Raw genomic sequence first — 22,672 nt, 5'->3', positions numbered from 1 at the left:
CTCTCTAAGCTGTTATTACACCCATATTCTAACATCCTCAGAACGATGCTTTTCACCACCTAGACAGCTGTAAGTGGTTAGCGTGGCTGCCTTGCAAATGTACCACATTGAAATACATCACCTCCTATACAAGCAGTAAATTACAGCAGCATTTAAAATGATAAAGTGACATTTTAGCAAGTAGTTGTGTATAAAAATTATAATTTGGGAAAAAAGTTCATTGTCAATTGTTTTAAAATGCTGAGAAACCTACGTGATCTGGGTTTTTCTGCCTCTTCATTCTCAATAAGTTACTCAATAAAGAAGCAGCTGTGTTCAAGGCTATCTATGTGCAGCTAGGAATAAAATTAATCATGCCCCAAAACCAAACATCACACAGATGATAAAACTTGTTAATGCTGTGACAAATGCACACGGATGCTTCAAGGCTGCTTCTCCTACCTTTGCTGCATGCTTCAAGCGAACAGATAAACACACGCTTTAAGAGGCAACACGACTCCCAGCTCGTGCATTCCCCCCTGTAGAGAAGCTTCTCGGTCAAACCACTTTTTAACCACGATCTTTTGGCCAGCTATGATGAACGACAACTGCCAGAGGCTGAAACAACCTGTTTCCTCCTGCACGTGAACACTGAATGAAACGTCAGAATCGACGAGCACCGTCACGGTCCTCAAAACGAGGCACAAGCAGCTATGGAGTCTGCAGGTTCAGAAGCCGTCAGCTCACTTTGCTCACAAAATCCAAAGCGAAACGCACAGACGTTCACGCAGCGACGAACAACTTGCACGCCCGTAGCGGGGTCAAAGCGGAGGCGGTAACCGGAGCCGTCCCGGCACCCGCGGGGCTCGAGGGGCCCTCGGGGAAGCGGGAGCCGCAGCAAAGCGCCTCCTCGGGCGCTCGCGCGAGTCCGCGGGGCGGCGAGCTCGCCGGGAAGCGGTGACCCCGGGCGCTCTGCTGGCGCTCGCAGGAGCCCCGCGCCGCTTGAGCCCCCGCCGGCCGGACGCCCTCTCCCCTCAGCTGTCACCCGCCGTCCCCGCCAGCCTGCTCTGAAGGAGCACGGCTGGCACCAGCCGACGATTCCAGCACGTTCATCAGCTACACTGCGGTGCTTCTTGGCCGCGAGAAGCCTTCAATCGCCACGGCGCTGCCTGCGTTTTGGTGTTCTACCACGGCTTGAAGGCAGGTATGAACCGCTTGTGTATACTGAAATTGTCTTGGGAGTTGCAAGCAAGTGGTGCAACATCAGAATCCTGTACCCAGCTCAAGTAATCAATATTTACAGATGAGTAAAAAACAAAAAGCTTTTCAACAACAGCCTTCAACTATATAGGACATATACATGCATACACACATTTTATTTTTTATTTTTATATAAATATATATCTCCAATTTTCCTGCAGAAGGGTAAAGCAGAAGTGGTGTTTTTCCTTCCTAATTTCCTGTCTAATTTAACTCAAGGTGATGCAACACTATCTGACTTTGCTAACTACGCATGGCATTACTTCATTTTAAATATTTCAACATTAATTTACTTTTGTTTGTTCTGCTCCTTGTCTAGACCTTTACACAGTCAGCTCGCCTGGCCTTAAGCAGGCTGAAGAAATAGCCACAGATTCAAGCTTAATGCATTTACCAAACGCACTGCAAAATTGACATCTGTCATCACCATGCCAGCAGGCCCATCTGCTGGAGACACTTGCTAGGGATTTTTTCAGGGGCGGAGAGCGATGTTCTAAAACATACCAGTGCTGCAAGGGAAAGCAGTGAGAAAACCCGCTCCCCTGTTTCCCTCTGCACCTCAGGTAACCCTCCCCGGAGAAGCACGCGCCGCCCGCCAGGGAAGCCCGCGAGCCGCAGCGCGCGCACACAGCGCGCTCACCCGCCCGCCCGCCCCGGACGTAACCGAACCAACACAGACTAAGAGTGAAACACTGCTGCGACAGCCGCCCCGCGGTTAGTTAGAGTTAGAGCGGGTGCGAGCTCCAGCGCCGGCGGGAGACGGCCCCAGCCCCGGCCCCCGTGCCGAGCCGAGCCTGCCGACGCCAGGCCGGGCCGTCGAGGCCGGGAGCCGCGCCGCGCTCCCCCGGCCGCCCTGCTTCCTGCTCCCCTAAACCTCGTACGCAGGCATTTAGATGAGCAGGCAGGAACCTACACAGAAACACGCAGAGATGAACCGGAGCCGAACTGGGCAGCGGCAGGCGCCTGCTCTTTGGACTCCTCTTCTAAGCCCCCGCCCGCGCCCTCGCTTTGCCAGGCTAGCTCGGGCGCGCCGCTGCAGCGTCGCTCGCAGCCACAGCACTGCGGAAGCATGCGGCCAGTAGTCATTCGCTATTTATACAGGTTGTAAGTATTTATTTACATTTTTGTATCAGAACAGAACAAACTGCAATCCTGCTGTGAAAGCTGACCGCAACTACCATAATCAGTTTCAGAAGCTCAGTGTTTAGATCATTTTTCATTTGGCTACGTTTTGATGGCTATGCATTACTGTTTCACTTTTGCCTAGTACAACTATCGCTGCAAGAAAACTGTCTGGACAGGCGGACAGGGTTAGTGCTGCCTGGCACCACGAGCTGGGCAAGGATGCTAACTCATCCTCATCCTCCCTATCACCCCTCTTCAGTTTACCAAAACCACAAAGTTATTAGGTGCTACTGCAGATTTACGTACGCACTCTTCCAGGCTCCTGGAAAGCTATTCTGATAGTCAGAGCGAGAAGGCAGTGTTGAATACCTTCAAGCACAGATTCATCACATCTGCTTTATTCTTTCAATCCAATGGACATGGAGGACACAGCAAGAGGTGTTAATAGTCCTTCTGCTCCACTTTCCCGTCCCTAGCTCCCCCCAGGATAGCTGCTTCCCAGGCGGCCAGCTCGTTAAAACCAAGATATACCAAATACAAACAGATGTGCCGCTATCACTAACTGTGTCAACGCCACAACACAAACCTGCCTGTTTCACAAAAACTATCATATTAGAGACTCAGAACATGTTTACAGCCTTTTTTTTTTTGGTAATAGTTTTTTCTCTAAAAGCCGTGGAGCCGTATAACAACATGAAGGACAGCAAGCGCCTTGTTGGTACACCCTTTATTCCCAGACATCTCCAAATAATACCTGCAACTACAGAATCGCCAGTACGCTTGCACACAAAGCAGCTCACGTTCCTAGACGGCTGCCTTTATTGGTGGCACCCATAATCACCTGTAAGAAAGGGTTTCATCAAGTTTTCAGCATGGATGAGCATGAGAGAAATTACTATTTTCAGAAAGTTTGGCTTCAATTCTTCCTAATATCTCCCCTTGCATTTCAAACTACTGATGATCAGGATCAATTCATATTTCCAAGTTTAAACAGAATTGTTGAAAAGGAACATTTCAATGCTCTTGTAATATAACTGGAAGCCTAAAGGTTCCCCCAGAAACCCCTAACACCTATCAATCATAATTTGCAGCCAAACTGAGAGGCAATATAATTTCTTCTTTCCTGAAGGAATTCTCATTTCCACAAAAACAAAGCAGAGTTTAAAAAGTCTTCCCTTGCATCCCAGTTGTATTTATTGCTTACTATACTTTTGGTGATAAAGAAGAAGAAAATAAAATCACTACAACTTTTTAGGCAGCTATTAAGCACATAACCCATTTCTCTTCTGAGCTGATTTCCACCTCAGAGTGGCTGTCCCCCTCCACCAAAAGGTTACCAATAATACATATTGTATTCACACAGCAAACAACTTACTGATGGTGGTAGAAGTGTCTCAGAAGAAAATGTAAACTCAAGAATATAGAGAATTAACTTTTTAGGGTGAAAGAGAAGACTTGAAATGAGTCTCACAACTACCCTGCATATTGATAGCAGTGGCAGAACAGTAAGAGCAAATTAAAAAACAATCAGGTATAAAAAACATAATTAGACCACATAACTCTACCCTACCAATAAGGATGTGTTGCAATTTTACATTGGCTTAGAGGTAGGGAAAAAAAAAAAAAAAAGAAAAATAACCAACTCGGAGTAGCAAGTGGCCATTTGGTTTGCTGCCTCCTGGCTTGCAGCTTGGCTAACGCCAGAGCTCGCCTCTCACCCCAGGCGGACATTCGTCGCCTACACAACCTCTACGTCGCATATAAGCACCCTGCGCAGTGACAGCTCCATGGGGCCGTTTCTGTGATCGGCAGAGTATCGTGGGATGATTCCCATAAACTCTCCTCCCGTTCAGAAACACTCTTTGAGGAAACATCTTTCCTTCCAATAACCTATAGAGGCAGCCTAGGAAGCAAAGGTATGAATATTGCCTCCTGCCCTTATTTTCGATTATTACAGTGGACCAACACTTGCATCTCCTAAACAAAGGCAGTTTGAAGACATGAGACAACCTGTCCTAGCAATTTCCTGTTAGTTTCTTCCAATGTTTAATCATCTGTGCTGTCAAAAAAAAAGAAAAAAAGGGAGGGGGGGAGCCCACCACATTTCCAATTTGTCTGGCCTTTATTTCCAACATAAAATATTATAGCTTTCCTTGATGGGCGGGGAACCTGCTTAGTGCTCCTTATTCTTTTCTTGCAAAGGTATTTTTATATTTAATAAAAAAGACAACTAAGAGATGGATTGAATAAGGATAGCCAGAACTTTATATGCTCCCTACTGGAAAACTAATTTTTCCACCCTTTATTTGATTTCCTGGGGTTTTTTTTGCTTGTTTGGTGCTTTTTTTTGTCTTTCAATACCATTTTAGAACCTGGACTCAACGCTGATTTTGTGCAAGTATAACATCTTCCCATATAAACTCATTTCTCCAAGACCTGGTGTTATGGGGCCACTTCAAGTATCCTTTCACACAACTTCCTTGCCCACAGCCACAGCTCTGAAATCATCCACAGCAAACTCTGCGCCAACTTCGTGGCCGAACGTCCCAACGTGAAGTGGGCTAGGAGGATTCGCCATCCACCCTTACTCCACTCCTGCAGCCCACATGCCCCCCGAGGACTTTTTGCACAAAACTGTCAAGGGCAAACGGGCACAGTCCTGGCACCGGGGAGTCTCTGCCCGACTGTGCAACTTGGCCAAGCACCATGTAGTGGCATCAGCTGAAGAGCAGGGTACCTCAATCCTTTTAAGCTCTTTGCAAATAATCTCTACGATGTCTCAATCAGCCTTGTTCATTCCTTGGAACAACAGCTGTATTTTAGAAAGAAAATAAAGCCTCTCAAAATCAGCGTGTTAACACAAGGACATGCCTGTTCCTCTCACAGCGATATTCTGCTTTCTCCATGGGTCTTGAAACAGCACACAACAGAGAAACCACGACAACAGAAGGTTTATCCCTAAATTGATGCTACGAGCCGATTTAGACATGCAAAATGACCACGCATTTTTCCAGAGTGGTAAGTAGGCAGCACATGCCCACCAAACACTTCCAACTACTGCAGGAGTCTCAGGGAGGAGAAATCTAGCTGCCAAAACCACACAAGAAAAGGGTAAGTGACTTAAAAGGAACAAAATCTGTGCCCTCACCGTCACTTTCTCCAGCACCTCTAGAAATCTTCCTGATCTGCATTTACTAGCACCTTCTTTGACTTATTCTGTGAGAACTAATAGGGTCTTAAGTAGATATCCCTATTTCTGCAGAACTTGTTTATACTTTTTAAACCATCTCTATACAGAAGGACTATTTACTCCCAATTTTTCTTAATTTATGGCTGCTAAGAGTTGATGTAAAATTGCTTAATTGAATTGCAAATGCTTTTCCCTGGGAAGTCAGCGATCTAACACAGAAACCAGCAGGTACCAGAGCAGACCCATTAGCATAGTACCTGCTTCAGTAGGTCTCACCTCATGATCTACTGCAGAGCTACCACTGCTGCATGTAGGTTTTTTCCCTCCTACACACTTAAAAGGGCAATGGGTTTTTTTATCCAGGTCCAGTTATCTCTGTTTTTAAGGGATTACCGAACAGCCCCTTATTAATTTTATCTTCACTAGCTCTTTGCTTTTAAAGCTCACTTATTTTCCTCTACTTTGGCTCAATTTCCATTCTTCACAAAAATGAATCCAGCAAAAATGATTAGTCAAGGAATGTGACTCCATCTGTTAGGAGGAGGAAGAGGTCTGGGAGGCTGCAGGGCAGGAGAGAATTGCAAACCAAAATTTGGGACATATCTTCACTCATTTTTGTGCCTGCCTCCATATTGTCACTCAGCCATGAAGACAAGCTCAAATGCAGACACAAATGCATGTCACAACCTTTTTTTCTGCCATTGAAAATAAAAGGGGGTGAATGGAGGCATTTCTAATTTCCACTTTGTTTCAGTTCCTTTTCACTGCATTTCTGAAGCGGGTGTTTTCATGAGGCAGATAGTCTTAAAGGCGCGTGGGATTAGTACAGCCCAGTACAACAAGCAATGGTGAGAGAAACATCCAGCTTTCCCCTAGCTCGCTTTGAAGCTTCTGCTAGAACAGCTTGCTGTCACCAGCCACTAGCCCTGCCACCGCTCTGCCTGAGGAAGATTAAACATCAAAATGAAGAAAACTTTAGCAATAGTAAAAACTTAAAAGTCAAACAACATATGGTTACTAGTATGTGTATTGCTGTATATTACTGTTAATGAGCACTTCACAATTTAAAAATATATATATTTTACATATATATATTTCAGCCCATATATCTGTCAAGATTAATTCCAAAAGACAAAATTTTTTAATCTGTTTTAGTACTTAATGAAAAGAGATGGACATTTATATGAAGCATCTATCTGAAGCAACTTTAATTTACATCCTCCTCCAAATCTGAGTTCTGCAATGGCTTTCAGACACATAGCAAAATGTATGTTCTTCAAGGAGTGCCACTTACTCCACATGTCTCATTCTGGGTTTGCATGGGATTAGCCTTTGGCTCCATGTCTTGTCTTTTTTGGTTCTGCTTCAGTTGGTTTAGAGAGGGTTTTGTCTGTGCAGCTCCAACAGTTTTGCTTGTCCACTGATCAACCAGCTTGTGAAGGTCGTCGGTGAAGGTGCCTTTCTTGTTGTTACTGTTGTTGGCCTGGACATGCAGAGTGGATTGCGGGAGGGGCTCTGGGCACGGTACAAGACTGTTCGTAGAGGATCCTGAAAAATCACACACAGAAAGCTGACAACAGCAACTCCATTTCACCATTTTGCTGCTTGAATAGCTTTTCATGTCCTGCAATTCAGATGGTGGCTTTTCTGACTTTTACCCATCCCGCTCCTTTCTACAGAACACCTTTGCTTAAAGAAATGGTCCAAGTCCAATACATTCATATTTTCTGTTATATTATATCACCTGAGGCACTAGCTGGTGTGCCCACAGCCTCTCTCTAGGTGAAGTTAATGGCCAGGAGGGAAGGAAAGACCACATTCCCAGCATCAGACTTGCAAAGTCTCTTCACAGAAGACTACCCCAAGAGAGTGTGAGGCAGTACGCGTTATTTGTTTAGAATTTCACTTGCTCAAATTACACGCGTTTTAAAAATGAATGCTATCATTTATCTTACTTGCATGAGTTTACCGTCCTCCTGGAAAAGCGGAAGCAGCGTCACATCAGTTACAAGTATGGTTGGCCTACTGTGCCTCAAAGGCTACAGAAACTTACAGTCGCGCTTTATGCATTAAGAGCATTTACTCTGCCATCTTCATATTACTGAAAAAAATCAGGTCCATGAATGTACAGAAGAGAGGGGAGGACATGAGTGGGTGTGCTAGTTTCTGACACAAAGATACAGAACTTTGGGTACAGACAGAAGGAAGAGTATTGACAGAGATTTAATTTTATATGCTCGCATATTTTTAGAACAACTAGAAAAAAATCTGTCCTATTTACGCATTGGTACCTACAAGTCTGACACAGAAAGATTAGCAATAAGCAGCAACTGGAGGTGCATGAATTTGACCTCAGCAGAAAATATAAAGCAACTTACTTATTTAAGAAACATATCTGATATATCTAAATATTTTAAATAAAGACCATCTCTCCAAGCAAAAAGTTCAAAGAACTGTAGCCAAATTATTTATATAAGCAAGCAACACCAACATTCAAGTCTTTTTTTCTGTTAATCAGTTTCCAGCCCAGAAACTCTGTAAACTAATTAGTCCTACAGTTATACAAAATATCTGAATAACCTTTAAGGATCATGCATTCAACCTGCAATGTGCCTGCTAGCGAATCCTGCTCATTTCCTTTTTTGGGGGGAAATGGTCCAATGAGAAGATAGGTATTTTGACAAAAAAGCTCTTCAGTTAGTGTTTAATATTTCATGCATCTCAACAGGAACAAGATTGTTTTAAGCTATGAATTCCTCCAGCAACAAAACTGCAGTCAGGTAAAGCTGTGTATTTAACACTAGACATAACACTTAATCCAGTTTTCTTGCCGCATGCGTGCACACACAAAGAATATCACAACTGCCTTGCAGCATGCGTGCTTCCCAAAACATCACAGCACATGCATTATTATGAAGGAATCATAATTTATATAATCTAATTTCATATCTGTGCAAGTACACCAGCTCTATTTATTAAACAACTAGCTTTCAGTAAAAATAAAAAACAACCCCCCCAAACATCCCATGCCATGAAGGAAATACTGAGAAACAAAAAAGGGATAGTTACTACTACTGTGATCTTTGCCTAGACATAGTCGTTTCAAGGTAGACCCTACAAGGTAAAACAATACAAGACACACAGAGTTAGGTAAGACTAAACACGACAAATCTGATGGACAAGCTTCTGTACTTTTAAGCAATCAAGAAGTAGTTATTATGCAAGTAAGGACAGACAAAGTCAGCAGTTCAGGTGAGAAAGGAAGTCTAAATAACTGGACAGCTCAAACCTTTATTAATGTGCAGCCATTCAGAAGCTTTAAAAAGTACAATAGCATGCCAAAAGCAAGGTCCCATGACTTGGAGGTGCATTTTTTTTCCCCCCAAATTGCCTTGGCTTCCTAATAGGAGATTTTGATTCCTACTCTATTTATGCAGGAAATGATGTCAATTCAGTTTGTGATAGGAGGCCAAAAATGCTTTCAGGAACAAGTAAAGCTAGTCTGGCTGCAAAGACAAACTGTAAAACAACCCCAAAAGTCCTGTTTTACAAGTCCAAAAAGATACATTGTTCTGCAGGTCTGAGGCCAATTTTTTTTTTCAAATATTTTGTTAGTAGGATTTGTGTCTAAATGTGAGATTCTGAACTTAAATTAATAGCAACCGTGAACGAGTTTCTCTTATGTCTTGTCCAAGTGCAGAAAGATAATCCAGCAGAGTAGCTGAGATTTCATTTAACCAAACTTTGTGTTTTTTCATTATCTTGTTACATCTTTCATCATTCATTTACATATTCAGTTGGATAGACAGTATCTAGAGTGCCAGCAGTGTACAGAGAGCCCTATTTGACTGTCAGATCTTGCCAGACATGAGCACCATTTGCTATTTGAGTGCCAAATTTCCTGAAAGGTATTTTGGACTTGGGTAAGAAGAATATCATTATGGTATGGGAGGAGATGAATATCTGGCATGGGGCATGGCAAGTTTATTGTGAAGAAGCGCTTGAACACATGAGCAAAAATCAGAGGGCTGGGCAAAAAACAAAACAGAAAATGTATGTGCTTTTCCTGTATGGTAAACTGGTGTTAATATACTATGCTACTGTGCCAGAAATGCAGCTTTAAGCTCAGATTTCAGGTCCATGTTGACAGAGGCTCTGAATGAGTCTTCAAAGCAGAAAGGAGACATCGCTCAAAGACTGAAGAGGAGAAAATAGAGGAAAGAGGGGAAAAAAAGGGAGAAAAAATGTTTGTGTTTTGATATGGGTGGCATGAGGAGGAACAGGAAGATTGCTTTGAAAGATCTTTCTTATTATTTCATAAATATTTTAATGAAGTTGTCTATGGACATGACTACAGTAATGTCTTATGCAAGTACGACCAAAAGTGTAGTCAACTCAAAGCCTACAATATGACGAATACAAATCGCATTCACAAGTGGACAAATTGTGTTGTGTTTTTCAACTAGTTTTCTTGCTTTTTTTCCTCAGACATACCTTGCTTTGCCTATTTCTTAAAGTAAGCTAGCAACTCCCATTATAGCTACATCAGGGTAGTAATGCTAGAATGCTATTTTCTTAACTGACCTGCAGCACCCCGCGTACAGCAATAGGCAGTTCTGGCACCATATGTATGCAAATGAAAAGCAACTGCCTGCAAAAAATAAAAGCAGGCAGCTGACTGTTGTACATCCTCAAAGGCATGTAGAAAAGTTTAATCACCAACCCCTTCCCTTCCCGAAAATCAAGTCACAAGCTTATATGCACCTTGGATGCCAAATCCCGCCTAGGGAGCCAGAGAACAGTAACCCTGGTCACCTTCGCAAAGCAGCCACACGAAGGGAGCCTACTTCAATAAAAATACTATGGAAGGGCCAGTGGCCAAGAAGAGAGCTATTTCTGCCAAACTATATTACTCCAGCATTTTGCTTGGGAAATAAGAAACATTATTTACACGGCAATATTGCCCTGAAGTAGAGACTGACAATCATCAGCTAAGATATATATATTTTTTAATTCAATTTCAATTTAAAAATGCACTTTACCATAAAGGCAAACCAAATCACCGCATTAACTGTATTACTTCTAAAATAAAGGTGTTTAATAGCTGAAAGGCTAAAGAGATGGACCATAAGTAAATAAGATTTGAAATCTAAGACTGTAATAGTTGAGCAGAGTGTTTTACCTCTGATTCCATATTTTATGTCTGAGAAGTTATGTAGCTATTCTTACAGGACAAAAAAATCCGCTGTCCCATATTTGCACTCTAAGAGCTGCCAAAAAGCTTGAAAGCTAAAATAAAACTGAAATTGCAATAAATTGTTAGACTATTTCCATAATCATGTATTCACATACAATAAATTAATTACTTCAGAACTGACAAAAATGGCCTGACATCGGATTACAAGTCTAAGCCAAATGGAGCTTCTGAAAAGTTCACTTATAACTGGTGCAAAATCTTGCCTAAGGTGCCCTTTAGGTGCCCTGGCAGTTTAGCCAGTGGAGGGAGCTCAGGCTAAAATGATGCCGGATCCCATCAAAAACATTTTATTCCATGAAAAATGCAAAGGAAAAATCAGCATTGGACCCGGGGATTGTCAAAAAGCAGCTCTGGGAGAACACTGTGAAAGTGTTTGAGTTTGATGGGTCTCGTAAACCAGGAAAGACATAGGAAAATCTGTCTTTAAAGCATCTGATTTTTTAAATTTATTTATTATTATTATTTTTAAAGGAAAGGTGCTAATTTGTCTGCTAAGCCCCTACACGCCTCGCTGGAATTTCCAGCCTCCCCAAAGCGCTGTCTGTCCTGAGCCAGGTGAATGGATCCGGAACATTTCCGACAACTGAGCTCAGCTTTTCCCAGCGGCCCTCCTAAGGAAAGCGTGACTCGTGGGACAGACCCAGCACCCGAAGAGCCAAGACTCGCCAAAGGGCTGCCGAGCCGCCTGCCCGGGGAAGCCCGCTCCCGGCCCCGCTCCCGGCCCTCACCACCGCGAGCGAGCGCGGGGGTGACCCGCGCCCCCAGCGCCCCCCGGCCCGGGGGACGCCCCCGAGGCAAGAGCCGGCCGGCGTTCCCGTGGTCGCCGTCGCTGCTGCCGTGGCCGGCGCCGCTTACGGAGCGCGGCTGCGGCAACGCTGGCGCCGCCGGCCACGGGCACGGCCAGGCCACGCAGCCGCCCAGACTGCCGGGAAAACGAGTTAAAAGAACCCGCGAGGCCCGTCGAAACCGCCCCAGCGTGGAAACCGTCTCGCGGCTCGAGGAACGAAGCCGCGCTCCCCGAGCCGCCGCGCCAGCGTCGGGGGCCGCAGGCGCGTGCCGGGTCCCGCACCGCTCGGGAGCGGGGCAGCGCAGATCGCCTCTCCAAACGCTTTGCCCCCAAAAACAGAGACGAGAGCATGTGGCCTGAGAACGGACATCAGTCGGTCGCGCCGAGTTATTTAGGCACTGGGGAACTTCATGGTTTGAAGTATTTACATATTCCCTGGTGGTTTCATTCACAACATCCATGCACCCAAACATCTCTGTTCGTTTACTTATTTATTTTGTAACTCCCATCTCCCTGGCTTTTTACATCCTACTGAATAGTAATTTTGTGAAAGATGAATGAAATCACTTCTGGGGATTATATGTGCAGAAGAAGCAACTACTGTGTCCATTATAATACCAAATGGAAAAATCTGTGCATTGAGAATTCCTCTCAGGTTCTTAGAAAAATCCCTGACTGCAAAACTGTCTCAAGACTTCAATGGCTGTTAAAAACTTGCATGATAAGTTTAGTATGCTGAGCAGCAAAAATCAGTCTTTATGAATCTGGCTGCCTGGACTTTTGGGGACCTCAAAACAAAATTACCCTTTTTTTTAATATTGTTTATTTATAAAATAGAAGGAATATATTTGAGTGGTCTTGTGCCTTTGATCTGTACCACTTGGATAATGATAAGCAATGTATAACTCCAATGGGATATCTGATATTAATGCAAATGATCATTTAATTAACCAAACATTTCCTCAAGAACATTAGCCTCACTAACGTTATATGTAAGTGGCCTATAGTACCTGTTCAGCACAACATATCTTTATTGTACAAGCAAAATCTGTTTGCCTAAAAAGCAGCGTATAGGATTAGAAAAAAATGTCTGCATTTTTTTAATTAAATAGCTTTATACAGTTTGGGTGAATTGCCAATTACTTTAAAAATCATAGAAATAAGGTACAAATAGCAGGTGCACAATTATTTAAAATAAAAAATACTGGATCCTAGCAATCCATTTTGAAGTATCATATAAAAATCTGATATCACTTTTTACTTCTTTATGCTTTGATGAACTGCTAATTGACTTCATCTCTGAGGTCACATAAGGTCATAAGAAGATAAACTGAGTGTAGTACTTCAGCCAGATCAATTTACACAAAAAAGTTGATGGCACTCTCCTTTGGAGTAACCAGATCTTCCCACTACTTAAAAGCGCATTAAGAGGAGCTCACTTAAGCTAATTAAAGTAAATGAATGGGGAAAAGCCCACCTAAAAAACAGATTTTGAAAGAACTAGCTGGAGCACTATCGTCTCAGCATTTCCACATGCAAAGAGCAGGAAAAAAAATTAAAGAAAATAGAGTGGATATAAACAGTACTGTATATTGTGTTAATACAGCCCTTGTATGGAAGTTATACCCTTCAGTGACCTTCTAGTATTGTATCAGCTTGCTACATGCATGTCTTCATAGTCCAAACATGTGTGAAAGAGACCATTCGTCTACAGAAGGATGGATTTCTTTTTGTTGTCGCTGGAACCGGGACAGCAGACATGTATATTTGCCACATTGCAAATAAAAAAATTACTTCAACATAAATCACATAAAGTACAAAAGCTTTGATAAGTCTAGGGTAAAATTTACCATAAGGCTATATAATAAATGATGAGATCTTCCACACATGCTTTTGGTGCCCAGCATGAGCCAAAAGCAGTGCAAAAAAAGCTTTCATATGAAAAATTAATATAAATAAGGTGTGTTCATGATGATTAATTAAAAGAAAGAAATATAAAAAAGAAAAAAAAGATGGTTCAGAAAAAGGGGCATCCTGCCAAACATATTAGAGATATAAAACATGAACTTGGAAAAAGGTGGTAAAAGAAAGATGGACTGTGATAAAATACAAAAGAACAAATACAAACAGATGGACAAAGACACAGGTCCACTGAGGAATCTGGTACGAGGTTTGCTACTAGATTTATAGGTCACTCTCTCAGACGTTTGGTGGAAAACCGTCCAGCCTGCAAATGAATATAAAGGGAAGAAAACAAAGACACTTATAAAGTACAGGTAGCTGTGATCAGATGTCCTATACCATCAGTCAAATCAGCTTTGTTAGTTAAACATCCACATCTCCATTTTAACTTTGCCAAAGAGGAGTAAGTTAATTGACCATAGACAAAGGATGCAATAACAGCAGAAGAGGACAGATAGATATTTTGCAGATTAGTTTGGCAGGATGTGCAATGAGAGGAAGGTATTTTAATCATCATTATAACTTCCAATACATGTGGCAATAAGATCAGTCAAAGCCTGCGGAGGTGTGCACTGCACAGAAGTATCAGAAGTCAGGCCTGGGGCACGCAGCCCATCTACCACTCTACAGGCATCTACCTGGGATACCAAGGTCATACACGACCTTAACCCCCTAGATAATGCAAACATAACTTGGTCCTCAGCAATTTTCCATACCCAAGATGGACTGATACTTTAGAATGAGGAACTCTGGGTCTACCAATATCAAGGGGCTAAGAAAAAAACAAAATGAACCAAAGGAAACAATCTCCTGTCCTTCTACATTTCCCCCCCGCCCCACCAAATCCAGAAGGCAGATTCCAGAAAAGACGTCAGCGTAAAGTCACTGCTGGCAAAAATAAAGTGTATTTCCTTCCTCAAAACTAGTATGCCTTTGTAAGTGTTGACTCTTAACATTTTGTAAGATACTTTATTTTGTTCTTCTGACAATACTGCAATGATATTTTTAAAGATAAGCCAGTACTTCGGGCTGCCAAAGGCTCATGTTTTTATATTGCTAGAAGTGAAACCTATTCCTAAAAGTTTAAGCATAAGGGAAACAAACTAATTTTAGCATGTGCTGGAAGACATGCTGAACAGTTGGTATGAAAAAATCACCTTGGCCAGAGCTCATATTCACATCGCCTCCTTCGGGGCCTACGCCGGAGCAGATGTCAGAAGACAAAGAGGCTTTGACAGAGCATGGCTGCTGTGTCTGAACCGACTTCCCAAATGTGGCTGATGTAGAAGTTACTGCTGTTGTTTCGGGAGATCCAGACTGAGTTTTAGTTGTTTCTCTGGAAGGAGAGTCTTTAGAGTCTGACATATTATCTGAAAGAACAAAAACAAAAAACATGCATGCAATGGCAAATGCTAGGGAAATATTGAAAAAAATCAATGCCTAAAAATAATCATTATTTTCCACCAAGAGGAACAGCAGTTTAAAATTCTCAAGTAGAAGCATAGACTTTAAGGGTAACCTACATCAGAAAATAATGTACACATACTATCATCGATCCAGATTCTCCAAGAAGCTTACGGGGTAAATTTAATTTTTTTACAGTTTTTCTGCTTTTTTTCAGAAAGACTGAGTTGGGAACTCAGAAAGAGCACTGTTTAAAAAGAATGAGATTTGCAGAAGTGCCTTACTAGGAGAATGAAGGTACAGAATGGCTGAGCAGAATAAGTAGGGTCGCACTCAGATGTGTAATGTGAATGGAAGCAAATAAAAACAAAAAGTTGCTGCAAAGACAAGAAGAAATTTTTTATCTGTACCTAGCTATATAGTTTTATTTTTATATATCTATATCTATCTGTATATCTGTATCGATATATCTATCTGTATATCTCAGGTTAACAGGTTTTAACACCAAAATAATTTTGGAATTTATTTGGGATATGGATTATCAGCAAGAATTAACTAACAATGGGAATGATAATTAGCGTACATCAATAACCATATCAGAGACTGTCTGTCCTTGACACCTGAGAAAGGACAGAAAAGCCAGAACTGGAGGAATCTAAGTAGTCAAGGACAAGTGAGACTCAGGCATGAATACAGACTCTCAGAGATAATGTGAACTTTACACAACAACTCAAAAAATTGAGTAATAACACAAAGAAAAGGTATGAAGGAAAGCATGCACCAACGAAGCATTCTGACCGAGCAGATTTCTGTCCTCTAACTGAAGGTGACGATGGAAACACAGCAGAGAGGCAGGACACTTTATGCAGGGGCAAGCTTGATCTGTTCAGGAAGGAAGGTAGCACACAGGTATGAGCTAAGATAGATCCATGAGTGGAGACAGAGATATGAGTGTTGTGAGTAGACAGAAGGGAAAAGGCTAGAGACAACCCGAGAACAAACTGGAAAATAGATGGACACAGAATTAGAGACATTCAGAGTATCTCATCACAAGGAAAGGAGGTAAAACCTGTGCAAGACAGCCAAGCCATAGCTAAAAACATATGAAACAGAAGAAAAATCTGCTCTCTTATTCATTTTTAGGAGAGAATGACATTATCAAAAATAAAAATCACACTTAGTGAATTAGTTTTTTGTAGTGTGATTAATGGTATCACTTATTATGTTAGTTATACATTCAAAACTTACTATTCCAGTGCCATTCTGAGTTTTCATTTAATTGCTTGACTATCGCTTCTGTTTCTATATGAAAGAATACTGAGATTAAAGGTGTACCACAGAATGTCTTGCCTCTCAAAGTCTTTGCTTTCCTATCTTAATTGAAATCCTTAAAAGCAAAACCACTTAAACCTCCCTGTCTATAATTAACACTGATGTAATGAAATTTTAAGTGGCTCTATGATGCAGTGGCTTTGAAAACAAGACCTTCCAGATTTGAAATACAGGGTTAATGTTGGAAATGCTACTACTCATCTAAATAACAGAATGAACTAAGCTGAAAAAAAAAAAAATTATATCTATTCTACATCCTGCGGAAGAACTAGGCACTGGGGTTTATCAAGGTTTCCCATGTGAATTGTATCTTCATACTTTCCAAGCAGATAATGACTCAAGACTGTCATACTGTTTGAGAGTATTTGAAAAATCTCAAAGTACTTCTGACAGTCAAAGCATCCATCACCACTTTGGAACTGCTTTTACTCCCATCCTTGTGGGGAGGACACAGAGCAAATGCAACCCAATCTTATTTATAGGGCACCTTTCAGGAATAATAAACAACATCAACAAGATACAGCACACAATCAATATGGAACTGCAGTACCTAAGAAGTGAATACAAATATCAATAAATTGCATTTGGAGAAAGGATGAGAAAATGTAAACAGGCTGTATTCCAAATTAAAGTGGGATGCTGTTTCTCTGCCAAGCATTCTAACTGATGCAGAGAAGATAGGGATCAGCACTAGGCAGCTGTAATAAGATGGTCTCACAGGAAGCCCACTTCAAAAACAGTCCACAATATGCAAACTTGAGTCACAGGAATAAAAACAATAAAGATTCAGTACCTTTCCTGCAGTCCTTGCAGTTACACAGGAGAACCACAACAGACACAAACAACAGGGGTAGGGAAAGCAACCTAAAGTACCTACTTGTGCTTGATGTTCCACTCCTGAGCTGCTGAACCAGAGGGTTTAATAGTTTTCCACCTTTCAATTTATTTTTGCTGGTTCTTCGGCGACGGCCGCTTGGTGGGGCTGAGTGCAGAAAGCCCATGTTGGGAGGAAGGGGTTTCCCTAATCGAAGGTACAGCGCCTCTATCTCATTCTTCTGCTGAGTCTGAAGTTCGGCAATTTCTTTCATATGCCTAAATTAAAAAAAAAAAGAAAAAAAACCACAAAAAACCTCTGCTAGCAGTGTATTTGATAAAGCACCACATTGTGATGGCATAGTTAGCTATAAAAAGAAACAGAACATTCTTCGGTTATACAGCAAGTCGCTGCTCACCCAAGAGCATGCACAGCTATGGCAATTTATAGCAATCAGGTTGGAGGAGTTCAACATGAGGAGAAACAAAAGTGCTTCCACAGAATGACACTAGAACATGGATCGTCCCCTTATGTAAAATGCAGAGTGAACAGTGCCATAAAGTCAATTTAAAACCAGAACTACAATAATGCAAAAACAGATGCATCATCTGTTTTCAGTAAAACCATTCCCTAAATTAAAGTTTGACATTTTGGTAAGACTGCAGTCTAATGCTAGTTTCTACTCATCATGGGCGAGGAAAGAAAGAACTGTTCAAATCTGTAAAAACCCAGCTGTTGGGACCGGCAGGGTGCCAGGCTCTTGTGAGGCTCCCCCAGTCTACCTCCAAGGCTGGGCAGAGGAGACAGGGCAGCACCCCGAGATCTGGTGTGAGGTGAAGTGAGGGGTTTAATCTAGCATCTGTAAAGCAGGCATCTACTTTAAAAGTGACTCCAGGAATAGAGATGGGTCTGTAGATCTGACAGTCTAAGGCACTCTTGCAGAGAAGGACAAGAAAGGACACTAGTACAGCTGTCTACGCACATGTAAACATCCAGATTATTTTTATGCAGACTTAAATAGCACCCAGATTGGAACCTAATACTATATATGAACATATAACAAGTGTTAAGGCTTGCTACCCAATCAACATACTTTTCAGTAAGGAAACTGAATATGAGAGTGCAACTAAATTGATTATCAAAAAAAGTTATTTTTGATTCTACTTATAAAAGGAATCAAGGAATAAAATGATGCCTAAAATAATGAAATGTGACATTTTGGGGGAAGGTCCTAGTGATGTTTAACTTTCCCAGCACCTATTTACTCAGCATTGCTATTAAAACATGTATTTGCTTAGCATATGTGGAGATGCTGTGTAGGTATCTTAACACAAGCTATCCCAGCACTGTCCACAAATCTAACATACTTTTCTCTCAGATTCTGCAATTCTTTCTTCATATCTGCATCTTCAAATTCTGAATCATTGTCACTGCTCATGTATGACGACTGCGAGTGGAAAGATGTTATGTTGATGGTAGGAATTTTTGTTCCCTGACCATTAGGTGAATCAAGGCCTTGTGAACTAGGTTTTCCAGATCTTTGCAGAAAAGCAGCTGCTTTTTTAATTAAGTCAGTGGCCGCACTACCGCTCGGCGGGGATGGCTGAGCAGCAACAGGCTGCCTGCGGAAAGACTCATCGGCAGAATCGCTTGAACCCTGGTCGCAGAGGACGTCGACAGAAGAGGCTGTCTGCATGCGTCGGACAGCTGCCTTCAGGTCAGGGCTGGAAGGCAGCTCATCCAAATAGACATCTGGGGGTGCGGAGAACCTTAAGCAGTGTGGCGATGCTAAAGTTAATTCATCTTGTGTGCTGATTACTGAAAACCTGCCAATAGTTTTGGCTGGTGTACTGCTATCATGAGTTTCAGCCTGTTTTCCATAGGAACCAGAGTCTAGAGAGTCATCCCTTTGAAGGTTATTTATCATCCCATCTGCTGTAGATATCTGCATTAAATTATCTGTGTGTGCAGATGAAGTTGTGGTCTTTGCCTTCTCGTTCCTTTTAGAAGTTTCCATCTGCTTAGCTAGGCTTGATGATGTAGATGCAACCTGGAGAAAGTAATGGAGATTATTTTTGATTGTTATGGCTACTATCAAAATTAAAATTGTTTGTAGTTTCTGGTTACCTGAAGGAGACCTTTTGCTGTAGCAGCAGGAGCCGAAATGATGCTTGCAGATGAACCTGTTTTATAAGTTGAAAAAAAAAAAAAAAAATCAAATGTGGAAAAAAGCCAATGGGTTTATTCTGGTAAACTGTAATGCAATAAAGTGTAGCACTGAAGAATGATTTAAATATCAAGTCGCAGTAATATAGGATTAGGAAAACGTTTTTTTTAAATGCAGCAGGCAATAATGATAACAACACAAAATATCCACAAGAAGGCACTCTGTTCAGTCTACTGATTCTATTGATTTGGGCAATCCAAATAATAGTTGGAGAGTGAAATTTCATTAGCAGATTGGAAAATTTTAGGGAGAAAAATGGGAGGAGAATGATATCTGCATGGTACATTGGGTTCACATTACTAAGTTATTCTTGATATCTGGAAAAAAAAATTGCACTAAGATATTCATGCACATAAAATGCTGCAGCTGACCACGAATGGACTGTTATTTCATGCCTTTCATTTGACAGATACCTACACCAACAATTTAAAGTGCCTGGAATGAAGCTAAACACCACACTGCCAAAAGTGGAAATTATAAGCTCAAAAGATGACCACTTGGACCACAAAAGCACATGAGAAGCAAAACATTACTGGCAATGTTCAAGACGACATTATTTAACAAACTGGACACTGTTTTTGAAGTCAAACCAATAAATGCAAGCTTTTCAGAAAGCTGTTTTCTTATAGCACATTACACAGAACGAACATAAGACAAAAATCTGTCACTTCATAGTTCTGAAATGGTGACATATGTTAACTGCTTATGATATCTAAGCTACATTAATTTCAATACACAGTGCTACATTTTACTTACATATTTTCTTCTTTTAGTGAGACAAACGAATGTGAAAAACCCAGGCAAAGTTTTCTTCTCATATTGGCTTAAAAGCAGTGGACTCCAATGACACAAATGGCTTTTTGACAGTTTACACCATTTAAGGCCCCTTACTTATCCTGCAAAAATTGTATTTCTGTGCAGTTTGAGGGAGGCAGAGAATTAGCCTCAACTCTGCAAGGCCAGTCAGATTCTGCAAGCTGCCCTGATTACCAAGAATAATGTCAGGAGAAAGAGCTGCAGGAAAAGCAGGTTCTCCCAAAAGAAAGCAGGACATCACACGCCCTTGACAAGGGGCGGACAAAATTTACTTGTAGTTCAGCCTTGGACCAGAGCAGCCTCTCCAAGCCAACCAGCAAAGCCAGAGCTCAGCTTTGCGAGCGAGCCTGCTGCACGCTCCTGGCAACTCTGCTTTTGGGACAGAACGGTTGGAGGTAGACACACTCAAGAGTGATCCGCATTATCACGGAAAGCTGGGATCCAGCTTTGTCATGCCAGTCTTAAAGAAATGATAACCTCCCACATGACAACGGCAGCAGAGAGTTGCAGGTTCCTCAACCCTTAAAACTTCCATGACTTACACAACAGGTAAATGGAGGGTTAATTACCCATCCTAAACAGTTTATGATGGCTCCAACTACATCACTGTGGAAAGTGTTGTTGTATCTACAAGCACCACAAAGTATTGTTCACTAGTTCTCCTCGGGGCTCTCTTGAAAATCCTGCAGGCTTGCACAGGAGGGACTACCCTCGATCATGTTATTTCTGTCAATTCCTTTTTATGAAGTTTGGGAAATCCAAGTGACTTTCCGTTCAGACTTCTTAATGGCACTGGAGATTTACTATTCAAAGTGTAGCAGTCCATGTGACTACCCTATACCTAAGGTCATGGAAATACATGTATTACTCATGCATGGTTTAAAATAAGTCTGCCTGTGAGGTAGTTTATTTCTGGTAAGCTTGACAAAAGTGAGAGATTTAATATTTGTTATATTACAATAGGTTCAAAAATGCTCTGCACTGAGCACTGTTCTGTAGTTAACCAGAAGGGTGAGCAGAAAGGGGGCACAGGAGAAGAGGAGCATGCACTAGTGCGGACATATCATTACACTTGATCACTACAACTAGTGTTACCTTTTCTGCTTGCTGACTCACCTCTTGCTTGTGAGGAATCGACACCGGTGCCAGCGACTCCAGACTTTTCGAACTTTCAGTAAAAGGAAATAAGAAAATGAATTTCAGTCTCACAGGCACAAAGCAGGAAGCCAATGCATTCTCATTCTCTCTCTGCAGTCGCACTATGTGGGATATGAAAGTCTTTAACAGTGCTTGTGCAGTTTGCCTCTTAGCTTTTCCTTCAACTCTTCCATTTTTTTCTCCCTTGGAATGCGAAAGAGGGGGCAGTGTCACAGAGGGGACAACTGCGGCCTAAGCTATTGAAAAGCAGACCCTGAATTATATATTCCAATTTTGATTTTTGTTTTGTTTTGTTTTGTTTTTCCAGCCAGACTGTACATTCTAATGCTCATTTCTTCAGAAATTCTGTGTATCTCTTTTTTTTCTTGGCACAAATTTTAACAGGACAAATTCAAATTACTGCAAAGACATAACACCTTTCATAGAGAGAGAATTTTAACTGCTCTAGAAAGTCATTTATCATTATAAGCAACACGCTCTAATCATTTACTGAAGTGCTGCCATCTCTTCAGTGAAATACAGCATCTTTCGAGTAGTTTATACAGTTAATCCAGCTGACGCTACATGCAACACCCTCATCCTTGGTACTGGTGAGGAAACTATCTTCAGAAATGCTACTTTTCAAGTAAGGTATACATTGATCTTCTAGCAGAAAGTGCTGCAAAATTTCCAATTTCATAAATTCAGCATTTTGTCTAAAAGACTGCAACACAGGACTGCAGTCAAGACAGAGAGTCGATAATGACCTAAGCCACCTGCTCCAGGAAAAAAACTCAGCTTTCCTTAGAAGCTTCCCAGTGAAGTCTTACTCTGTTAAGTTCATGGGAAGACAAAAGAAATCATTCCTGGAAGCAGAAAAAGCTTCTGCCTATAGAGTGTCTCATTTTAGCTGCAGCACTTGAACAACGCAAAGGCTCTCAATGTGCTTATCTTATTCAGACTGACTTAGAACCAGGTATTGTGATCTGTGCCATTAATTCATAAAGAAAATTCCTATGGAAGCATAGAAATCTCATGTTCTTTACTACTGTAGCTCACTTTCAAAGTGACAATATAGGCCATGTTTGGAGCCTAAAATATTTCAACAATCTACTACATATTCTAAAATTAGTTATAAATGCACAATAGGCAAATTAGACATTATTGCTAATAATGTGATAACCAGTACTAAGCACAACTATTTATAGGATATAATCTGTCTTTAAAGGAGTTCTGTATAACTGCTGTACTCCACCTCACCTATAAATGTGACATGTTTTTTTACAACTTGACTGCTGCTATTTGAATTTGCTGCAGCATGAGAAAGAGGTGACGAGTGATATCCCATTTTAGCCAACTACACACAGGAGCAAGGAACAGAA

The 22,672-nt window shown here is 41.5% G+C and overlaps 1 protein-coding gene across 10 annotated transcripts in view; it reads right to left on the bottom strand.

The window, feature by feature from the left end:
• The window catches only part of WNK2 (WNK lysine deficient protein kinase 2), a 125,394-nt gene that overhangs the window by 10,900 nt on the left and 91,822 nt on the right, over positions 1-22,672 (bottom strand). For 7 of the 10 annotated variants that reach the window (XM_067303797.1, XM_067303796.1, XM_067303789.1 and 4 more), the window contains 8 exons: positions 21,270-21,321; positions 19,238-19,293; positions 18,478-19,160; positions 17,174-17,388; positions 14,718-14,930; positions 13,727-13,825; positions 8,624-8,668; positions 6,849-7,102 (listed from right to left, as the gene is read on the bottom strand). In XM_067303797.1, the coding sequence (XP_067159898.1) occupies positions 6,849-7,102; positions 8,624-8,668; positions 13,727-13,825; positions 14,718-14,930; positions 17,174-17,388; positions 18,478-19,160; positions 19,238-19,293; positions 21,270-21,321 (1,617 nt within the window). Of the gene's footprint in view, positions 1-6,848; positions 7,103-8,623; positions 8,669-13,726; positions 13,826-14,717; positions 14,931-17,173; positions 17,389-18,477; positions 19,161-19,237; positions 19,294-21,269; positions 21,322-22,672 lie in introns of those variants that run through there. The other 3 variants (XM_067303794.1, XM_067303799.1, XM_067303795.1) reach the window with 3 other exon arrangements.

Source organism: Apteryx mantelli, chromosome 12, assembly GCF_036417845.1.
Source record: "Apteryx mantelli isolate bAptMan1 chromosome 12, bAptMan1.hap1, whole genome shotgun sequence".
NCBI lineage: Eukaryota > Metazoa > Chordata > Aves > Apterygiformes > Apterygidae > Apteryx > Apteryx mantelli.
This window is presented reverse-complemented; position numbering and strand designations above follow the sequence as displayed.